Below are 10,926 nucleotides of genomic sequence, written 5' to 3' on the forward strand. Positions count from 1 at the left end.
CTAATTCACTTTCACAGTTTCACTAATTGGTCAAACTGAGTGCCAGAGTGGTTAGGGATAACATCAAACTATTAGGTCCTGCCTTGATAAACAAGGCCAATGAAAATTCTGATTCTGGTAAGGAAATCAAGTGTTTCATGAACTTATATAGGATTCGGATGCATGGTGAGAAATAACCCAAGGATATTAAAGCTTCCTGCATGAGTCGGCTTCACTTTTTGGACTATCCTTTTGGTGAAACAATGATGCCAACTAACATGTAGTGTATTGTTGATTTGGTAACTTCAAGTATCGACTGGATTTTGAAATTTCACTACTTTAAGGTAAAACCTGTATGAATGCAGAAAAAGCATCAACAACAACGCATATACAGTTATGCACTTCACATAATTGTGCTGCTGGTTGGTCACAAAATGGATTTTAAGTTCATAACTACATTACATAACACATGTATGATCCAGACATCAATGGAATCTCAGAGAATGGATGGTGACACGATTTTGCATCATACACAATTCAGTATTTTCTTCATCATGGTACTTGAGCAAGGTTTCAAAGATTATATTTTCTTGAATATTATTCCCGGTATGTTAGTACATAACTTGAAGATCATGTATAATCATGTAAATAAGAAATTCAAGGAACAATCAACCAAAATACAGGACCATGCAGAAAGAAGGTAGAAAACAAGAACCCTATTTCGCTACAAAAGATTTCACTTTCTCCATCCAGTGGATGTACTCAGCCTTATCTTTGTTCATCATGTATTGATGCAAGAAAATGGCAAGCTCATCGTTGACACCACGTGCCTCCAAAAATTCCTGAAGGGCATCCTGAAGTTCATCATCCAACTCACTGAAAAGAACAAAGAACAAAGGCTCATATCTTAGACTCCACAAATCATCAGGCTAAAACAACTTTCTAGAAATTGTTGAAAGAAGAAACTCACACAAAATCAGGTCCTATGTAAGGCTTTGGGGGCATTTTATGACGTTTGAGCATGAAAACCTTCCTTATAACCAAAGCATTGGGCCATGCAGAACAAATGAACTCCAAAGGATTAGAGTCGTCCCCTTTGCAGACATCAACAATTAAACTAATGTGCATTTGAACATCCTCTCCCTTGTCACCGCTTCTTTGAAACCCATCAAACATAGTCACCTCTATCTTGATATCTTCATTGTCACCATACTTGCGCCTCAACCTAAGCCATTGCTCCCCAGGCCTATCCTCTACAGTAAACGAAGAGAATACGGAAACAGCCTAACACGCAAAAAAGGAAAAAAGCCAAATTGAGAATATGGTTGTCGCTTTCGAAACCACCTCTTCCCAACATTTGGAATGCTCCGAAGCAGCACCTGGGCAAGAAGATTGAGGAATTAATTACCTCTTTGGGTGGAGCCACTTCCATTTCATATTGGATTTCAGAGCGCAGTAATCTCAAGATATGGTCCTCGAATGCTGATTTGTGCATGCGAGAGATATAGTGGCGAGTCTGGTTCTTGGCGAACAGCTCCCTCGAAAAGGAAAAACGACTAGCTGATGGAGACGGCTGACAAGCTCTGCAATGTAGCTTCAGAAAATGGGTAGTCGAAGAAGAGAGGCACGCTTTCCTTCCCAGTTTCATTAGCCATGCCATGATCTGTTCGAGCTCGGAAATGGGGTCTTCCTGGGAAGATGAGAGGACGACACTACCCTATGTTCATCCGACTCTCACTTATGCACAAAATATACCATGCAACACTCCAAAGAAATTCCGCGGGAAGGCTAACAGTATCAAAATCTGCCATTTCAAAGAAGCAACAGATATCAAAAGATATTACGACTGTAAGTAATGATCCCCCCTGCGCCATGAATATCTCATTCTCATTGTCTAAATGAAACCCATCTGTTTACTTCTTCATTTGGGGAGCTGACGATAATTTGGGTCTAAGAGCAAAAGCAATAAAGAACAAGCATTTTGCCACTGTATTTTTATATGAAACCAAACAAAAATTTACCAAATACAGGAAAGTGGAGAATTCCTGATTAACTCCATGGCTGCTATAGAAGAGAGACAGAGTACCTGATTTGCCTCGCCGGGTGGGAGCACGCTGCGTGTCGGGATGCTGAAGAGTGGGATCTTCACGAGGGAAGGCAGCAGAGCGACAGTCGAGGGAGAGTATCGGGTGTCTACTCTGCTCTTCGTCCCGACTCCGAGGATTTAGGTAGGGTTTTGTAAGCAATAAGGAAAATATCCCGATATTTTCAGAAAAACAAATTTGTATCGCCCATATTTTGGAAAAGAAAAATTAAAAAACCATGCAAACGCCTATGGAAATGTAGGATTGTCCTCTCGCCTCGCGTGCTTGTTTTTTCAAATTGAAACCTTTTACTTCTTCACAAGAAATTAGATCGTTCGAATGATGTATCTACTTTTTATCTTACGTGCCAATAAATTGGGGCGGAGCTAGGAATTTACTATTAGAAGATCGAACTATAGTTTCAATTTTGATTGAGACTGAAATATTAATTTTTTAAAACTGTTACGTAGGATAAATGAAAATGTTTAAAATACATTTATAATTTTCTTTTAAAAATTTGAGGCTCCGCCCCTTCTTACACATCCTTTCTTGAATCGGAGGAGGTTCTATTTGGCACAAGGACCTTATAAATGTGCATAGGAACTTAAAAATGTGTGTACACCTGTTGATTGCAAGTTATTGTGGAAGTTAGCAAGTAAAACAGTTAATGCTACATGAGCAAATCCAAAGACAAGCTTAAAATGAAATAATGTGTTATTGAGGTACTCTGAGGTTTGCATGTTTAGTTTAACATTATCATTTATCAGACATGCACAATTAGAATATGTCACAAAGTAAAGTTGCATTTGTATTATGATGCACCAACCATTAATTATAATTATGTAGATGCTTTTGGAATGGTTTACTTGTGATTCCAACTATTTTGATCAGAGATGTCAATAAACCTAATTAGGATTCGATATTTGACCAAATTGCTTCTAAAAGAAATGGATATGGAAAGAAAACTTTTAGCATTCAGTTAGGAAATCTAATCAGCTTCAAATTTAAGAAATGACATCCGATTGGACTTAGGTTGGATTCTAATTTTAATAAATTTTCAATCATATTTGAATTCAAACTCAAATTCAAATTTAGTTTTAATGAAATATCTTATATCAAATATCCATACATCTTGAAAAGACAGATTTTAACATATCATAGTGCAGTTTGGAATGTAATTTAAAAAACTCTAATTTGGTTGTGAATTTAAAAAATGGATTCTAATTATGATTCATAAGGTATAGGTTTTCCTTCATCTACATTCCAATCCAAAATTAAATTTAAATTTGTGAAAATCTAATAAAATGGATATGGTAAAGAGTACATTAAATTTGAACCCTATTGATCTGTCAACATCCCTAGTTCTATTCATCTTTTGTAAGTAAGAAGATGAGCTCCTAATACACTTTAAGATCAACTTCACTCAGTTCATTGGGACACAAATGGCCTAAATGTGACACAACAAATCACCTTGTTAAATGCAACCTAAAGGCAACCTTGTTTGCATGAAAAGTGTTCTCTAGGTGCACTTGCAAAAAAACTAAACTAATGGTATAGAATAAGGTACTGTCCATCAAGAAAAATAGTTTAGTTTTAGTTGCCTTCCCTAGCTCATAAGGTTGGATCCTGCCCATCATGGGTGGACTCAAACTGGAAGTCCAACATTCTCCCACTTGCACGTAACCGGCAAGGCAACAGGAAGATTTTTCTAGTGGTTTAGGTATGCATTGTTATTCAACATACTAACGATAGGATCGTGTGACCTGCGAGTATAGTAAAATTGTCCAACTGTGTACCAGTTTGAGTAACACAATGACCTCACCTGCAAAAAAAAAGATTATTGTATAGTTGTATGCCCCAAGAATAGCTCGGTATGTCCTAGATCAAAAATTCATCTACATGAGTCTCAATTCATTCAATTCCCAGGTACTTGGTATATATGAGTGAGTGAATGATTACCCGGCTATCTAACAAGGCTATTCATCTCATGCATGTGGATGGTTGATATGTCTCAGATAAATAAATTTTGAATATTTTTTATTAAAAAATAGCCATTAAATTATCATTACCCATGATTTATAATATGATGATGGTTTCTGGTGGCTTTAGCAATGATTTATGGTTCTTTTAATGACAAATTTTCAAATTTTAACCACTTGACAACTATCTAAACATGGCAACATTGAGTTTTATGTATAAAAACCTCATACCATTAGGAAATTTAAATGATTATTTCGTTAAAGTTGAGTAACATGGTTGATGACACTTGCTAGAACCTTAATTGGATACTTTATAAGAGTACTTAGAAGAAGATATTCAGATTGTAACAAGCCGACCCACTCATGTGCTCGGGCCCCTGGTTCAATGGATCTCAACATACTCCCTAACAGTTTCGATTTCAATCCCAAAGAGGTTATGAACCTGGACAATCATCTCATTAATGACTCATTCCCTCCCCCTTTATAAGCATTTAAAGATATCTCAAAATGTTCAATACGAGACTAAACTTATAGGGTGTTATAATCCACTTCCCTTAAAGCACATGCGTTTGCGCATGTGGGACCCCAGGTCTGAGGTCTGAGTGTTGAACTGACTCTGATACCACTGTAACAACCTGATCCACTTCTGGGCTCGGGCCCCTGGTTCGACGGATCCCAACCTGCCCCATAGCAGTTTCGATTCCAACCAAAAAAAAAGGTTAGGAATCAGGACAATTATTCAATCTCATTAATGACCCCATCTTTATAAGCTCGTGAAAATCTCTCACAATCTTCAATACGAATAAATAAAGATTTTGACCGCTCATTGTGTCACCCTCCTCTAAATTCACTATAGTCATACTATTTGGCATGATTCGCTAGGCTCCATAAATGCCTCCCACCAAGAAAAAAAATGGAAGCAATTAAAAAGAGGGAATATAAAAGGTGATACAGGTTAAAATCAAAGCAAGCTTGAACACCAAATTGCTCAATATCTTGGAGGCCAATTTCAAGAAGGTATTATCTAGAATGGCCAACAGCAAGAGGAGATTGAGTAGTGCATATTCAGCGGGCTCGCAAAGTAAGCTAGCAATAATTGCAATGGAACACTTGAGACCACAATCACACTGACATAACACAAATTACTTTAATACTTCATTTAATACTTTATTGCAATGCAATAAGGCATTGGAGAGAAACACTTATTGCCACCTCAAATCAAGATTAAATTTCGAAAAAAATGACGGCAAAAATTTGACAAAGAGAATTTTTAAGGAAAATTAGTATTAAACAATATAATCCTAATGGGCGTTGCATTTATATGGTCCTCCTAGCAAAGAATCGAACTTGAGCCCACAAAAGTGACTATAGTGAACTGCAATGCTGTAGCCAACCCTGGATTGTTTAAACTCTGCCTAATTAAGAATTCAGGGTTAGGAAGGCCTAATGGTTATAAATTGGCTAATAAAAAATTTAGGTCAATTCGATTATGAGTTTGGGATATGTGGCCTTAGCAAGGGTTCAAACTATGTTTTATTGCTATTGTCAACTAGAATTTACGAGCCAATGTATTGGGAATGAGTTGCTCACCTTGCCTGTGGGGGGACCTTGCCTGTGGGGGAGCCTTGGATTTGACTATTCGGAGTTGCAACGAAAGTTCAAGTGGATGTGGTTTGGTTTTTTTAAGGACTCTTGCTCGAATCTTAAAGTGATCACTGTCATGTCTCATTGCACTCTACCTTTGGATTGTAAAATGTTTTGAAGCATGGTCTATGAGCTCAGGAGGGTGAGCACAAGGGGAGCCAATAGTCTCTCTTAGAGACAATGGAATGAACCACACACCTTTAAAAAAAAAAAAGTTCAAGTGAAGGTATCCAATAAAAAAGTTGTCACACAATGGCCGTTGGAAATGGCCAGACAAACCAACAAGACACCACAGAATTTTGAAACGACTAAATTTTTTAATCCAATCTGAATCACATATATGAATCTAATGTCAATTTTACTACTTTTAAATTCACATTCAAATCTGAATATGACTTTCAAACATTGAGGGGTCGTTTGATGGCCTGAAAATGTGGAATTGGAAATATATTTCTGAAAATATATTTTCTGAAAAAAATGAATGGAAAAAATCTTTATGATTCTAATTTTGGTGTGTGTGTGATGACTGAAAAATATATTTCCAAAAATATACTTTTGAGTTTGATGGTACAGAAATATATTTTCAGATTTCCAAAAAATTATTTCTTAGTTTGATAATAAAGAAACATTTTTCTAGATTTACAGAAATTAGATAAATAACCACACCAAATAGATAAAAAAACCGTCAATGGCGAGTCTTTTTCGTACAAGAACAAAAATAACTGCAGTAAAGTTCGAAGAACATATCAACGCACCAAGATACTATAAATACAAACAGTATCAAATGTTTTAATCAACATCTGTGCACAATTCATAAATACAGGAACCATATTCATTGGATATATATCAGAATTTCACTATAAAGTCTACAACACTAGACAAACCACATACATAATATAATATTTACATATTCCCTTCAGTGTTCAGAAGAACTTCAACGTTCAATACAAAGCCAAGTGCATGTGTAGAGTATCCATAAAAGCAAGTACATATGTAGTGCAGTAGCTGTTTCGGCTTCCAATTTCAAACTTGACTGTTTATGGACTGGGGTCGCGGGCTGTTCATTTTAGTGTAGCCATAAGTTCTGTCCGTTAGCATGTGGCCTCAAACAAGAGGATTGATATCCTCAAGTGGACCTGACATTCAGTATCTGTTGTTAAGAGCAGCCAAACAGATTCATCAAAACTGACACACCATTTTCTGAACGTAGAACGTCCGGAAACTTTCTCAAGGAGAACAGATCATGTGCGATGTAATTACAAAAATACTGTGTAATTGCACTTTACCAAGCAGGTTTTGAAATTGCTTTCCTTTTTCCACCATCAACTTAAAGTAGAATGTAGATATCCACTCTCAGATGCCCTTCTTTGTGTGTGAACTTCACATATTTTATAGATTACAAAAGTTTGTTTTGAGCATAGAGCTTAAGAGTTGATCTGCAAGTTCAGATGAAACTTTGGTGGGTCAAGCTGTTATTTGGTGTTTGTGGGATCATAATTTACTTATTTACACTTGTCGATTATATAGAAATGGAAAAGCAGTGTTTGATAATTGAACTGCCATGATAATTGGAAACCTGTTTTGCTAGTTCAAGATTGAAATTACTTTTTCTCTCCATGGTGTGCAAATCCCATGTTGGTCTATGAAAAGCATATTTATGTTTCAACATGCAATTACAATGTAAATAATGAGATTTCATCCTTTTCTTACTCTTAAAATAATTTTCAGTGGTTAATTACCAACCGAATCTCGCATTTAGAGAATTTTTTTTTCCATTATATTGTAATTTTCAACAAAAGTTAGTGCCGTTAATGGTAAATTACTAAACGTTTGGCGCCCATTTGTAGAACTGCAATTAACGTTTTAGTCTTCTTGGCGCCTGCCGTTGCTCGACTTTGGGGTCAAGCCGCCCACGTCGAGGTCGAGTCAAGCCGCCCTCTTTGAAAATTAAAATCCATGGCTGAAAATTTTTAAAAATGTTTTAAAGGCCCCCCCGAATTTCTAAAAAATTATAATGGCCGTTCGACACAAAATATATTGCCGTACAAACAAAAAAAAGGGGTCTCTTTTTTAACGTCATCAAGCCAAAACAGATTTAGATCGAATATACTGTATTTGCTTTCAAGTTATTTATATATTTGGATTTGAATTTGAACAAAAAAAAAAAACTCATGTCTAAATTTAAGCTGAAATCGGATTTTACAATTTGAATTAAATCTTTATCTTTACATTCAAACCCGAACTTTGAACCAAATTTGGTAGATTTTCAAAGTGTAAGAACATTAAGTGTAAGATATTTGTTTAAAAATAAATCTGCATTCGAATTTGGCTGGCTAGATATGTGCCGATCAGTTATGTGCATATTCAAATATGATAGGATCTCTTAATTGGATATCAAATTTTTTTGATATTTGATTTTTTCGAAGCAGTTCAATCAAATATTTGATCTAAATGCCTACATGCAACTCAAAGAGCCACATGTCATGGAGGGGTGGGGTCACTGCATTCACGTTTTTTTATGAAATCCCATAACAAACAACCTTCTCCATTTTCTAGTACTAACATCAATATCATAATAACCAACCAACTCCATTGACATCCATAATAACATATTCTTTATGAGAACGTATGGGCAAGTGCCCACACAAGGCTTAATGAGTGTTTATTTTTATATCGAAACTTTTTGACAGCTTTTATCATTTACACACTTAGTTCTTCAAAATTTAAAATTATGTAATTAGTATCTCTTAATTTTATCTTTACCCTTGATTAAAAGCTAAGGGATGACTCTACCTAAAGCCTGGGAGAAGGGCAAGGGCTATGCCCCCATCCAAATTTCAAAAAGGAAAAATTATATGTATTTTTTAAAAGTTTTGATTTATCTTATATAAAAATTTTGAAAATTACATTTCAATTTATTCAAATTCTGTTGTATTGTATGTTCATAACTAAGACGAGACGATGCTTTCACGCCTGCTGCCTGCCTATTCGCCGGCATAACACTCTAAGGGGGTGTTTGGATGACACTTTCAAAAACTTGCCTTTTTAATGAGTTTTTAAAATCTGGTTTGCTTATTTAAATAACAAGGTAAAAACTAGGTTTTCACTTTTCAAAACATGGTTTGTGTTTGAATGACAAAAAATGAGTTTTTAATGATATTTGTAAAATATGTTAAAGCTATAAAATTAAGAGCATTCTTAAATATAAATTTCATTATCGAGAGTGTTAATAAAATTGGACAACCTTATACACTCTTAACAAAACCGAATTTTGGATGAAAATTTTGAAAGGGTTTTAAAGGCAAAATCTGGTTTTGTCTCGAAAGCTGGGTTTTGAAGGTGTCATCCAAAAAGCCCCTGATTCCCGAAGAAATTATTTGTTAAGGGCTTCGAATCTTTTTGCCGGTTTAGAAAAATATTATAAAACCATGGGGCCCCATTCGTCATATGCACCATAAATGTCGGACCATTTTTGCAAAAAGAAAGCCAAAGAAGAAAAATTCAAAACCATGGACTCGCTGTGGGCTCCCTCGACGTTGCTGCCACCGCTGCCGCCGCCAACTGCCAACTTCCTTCCTTCGCTATTTTTCCCGGTCATTTCTGCAACCTCCCGTTGGGGGAAGGAAAGAGGGAGGGAGATGGCTCTGAAGGCGGTGACACTCACTCACGTTCGCTACGAGAGGGAGGACAAGCTGGGCCACTTCCTGGCGTGGGTCTCCCTCCTCCCCGTGTTCATCAGCCTCGGTGGCTTCGTCTCCCACATCCTTCTCCGCCGCGAGCTCCACCCCGTCTTCTTCTTCATCGGCCTCATTCTCTCTCATCTCTCCAACGACTTCGTCAAGGATTCCGTCAAGCAGTCTCGCCCTCACACCTGTGAAGCCCTCGAGTTCTGCGACTCCCATGGCTGGCCCTCCTCCCACTCAAACTACATGTTCTTCTTTGCTGTCTACCTCACCCTTCTCCGCCTCCGCTGCCGGCCGATCTCTAAATGCGACCTCGCTGTCGCCCTTGGTTCCTGGACTCTGGCGTTCCTTACTATGTTCTCCAGGGTCTATTTGGGCTACCACACTGTCGGCCAGGTCGTCGCTGGTGCCGGACTTGGAATTGTTCTCGGGGGTACCTGGTTCTGGATTGTGAACTCGGTGATCGCGGGCTGCTTCCCTGCGATTGAAGAAAGTGCGATCGGGAGGTTCTTCTATATCAAGGACACATCGCACATACGGAATGTCCTCAAGTTTGAGTATGAGAATGCTAGAGCTGCTAGAAAGGCGTTTCAGAGGAAGGAAGCTACTGATTGAGTGGCGGGTGGATTCTTGGACGTGCAAATTTCAGCATACTCTGTGTTTCCCGTCTGGGTTTTCCCTATTTTTCCTTGTTCTTTACTTTCTTCGTTGATATTATACTGTTATCTCTTGCTTCCTTCAGCAGTTTCGCCTGAATGGAAAGACTCCGTTGGGAGTTTTGAAATTGCATTACCTTTTTGTATATTGCCGGCGGACGTTCTTTACTTATCAATCATAATTTTTGCTTTTTTATGCTCACGAAGGCTTTGATCGGAAGGGTTATGCATCTCAGGAAGAATATTTTTATGTGGCGAGTTTTCTTGGTACAGTAGTGTGTTGGAGAAAATGATGAACCGCGCCTGCTACCTGTCCGTTTTGCATGCGTGCATGCTCAACAAGTGCCTATTGAAGGTTATTAACTTAATTGCAAAGGGATGAAAAATAGTTGAAAAATAAAAAGGAAAAAAACAGTACCTTCTTCATTTTGACTTCAGATTTGACGTTCTTTTTAGTTAGAATTCATCAGTTGTTGGATATCTTCTTCATTGGAATTCAGATTTAACATTTTTGTAGTTAGCATTGGTCCTTGTTTGGGACTTGTAGGGAAATAGTCTTATTGATATCACTAGCAGCATATGCAAGAAGTAGATTTGTTAGCTTTTTTTCCCCCTTATTTCCAACACCAAGAAACCTACTGCAGGACATGAGACTTAGTTCCGCTCCTGGCAGTGTCAAACCCGGTGGCTAGTACCTTGCCCCCACTTACAGGTTTTAAACCCTGACCTTCCTGACAGCCAAAGCCTTACCCAACATACCACCCTCCTTGCCAATAGACTTGTCATGGCAAAATCTGCATGTGATGGTTCCATCTTTTATTTGGATGTTTAATTCTGAGTTTGTTTGTTGATATTTAGTAACATCTCCAGATGCTTTTCTGACCTTGGCTCACATACGATT

At 37.4% G+C, this 10,926-nt stretch overlaps 2 protein-coding genes across 2 annotated transcripts; one reads left to right on the plus strand and one right to left on the minus strand.

The window, feature by feature from the left end:
* Positions 1-550: 550 nt before the first annotated feature.
* Positions 551-2,209, minus strand: LOC116254644 (uncharacterized protein At2g39795, mitochondrial-like). The gene is made up of 4 exons (XM_031630171.2): positions 2,066-2,209; positions 1,388-1,783; positions 950-1,263; positions 551-855 (listed from the first exon to the last, which is right to left on the minus strand). Exons 2-4 carry the CDS (start codon positions 1,637-1,639, stop codon positions 696-698), a joined length of 726 nt encoding a protein of 241 aa, XP_031486031.1. The 5' UTR covers positions 1,640-1,783; positions 2,066-2,209; the 3' UTR covers positions 551-695.
* Positions 2,210-9,233: 7,024 nt separating this feature from the next.
* Positions 9,234-10,227, plus strand: LOC116254794 (lipid phosphate phosphatase gamma-like). The gene has a single exon (XM_031630371.2). It carries the CDS (start codon positions 9,325-9,327, stop codon positions 9,982-9,984), a length of 660 nt encoding a protein of 219 aa, XP_031486231.1. The 5' UTR covers positions 9,234-9,324; the 3' UTR covers positions 9,985-10,227.
* Positions 10,228-10,926: the final 699 nt, after the last annotated feature.

The sequence above is a fragment of the Nymphaea colorata genome, chromosome 5 (assembly GCF_008831285.2).
Source record: "Nymphaea colorata isolate Beijing-Zhang1983 chromosome 5, ASM883128v2, whole genome shotgun sequence".
NCBI lineage: Eukaryota > Viridiplantae > Streptophyta > Magnoliopsida > Nymphaeales > Nymphaeaceae > Nymphaea > Nymphaea colorata.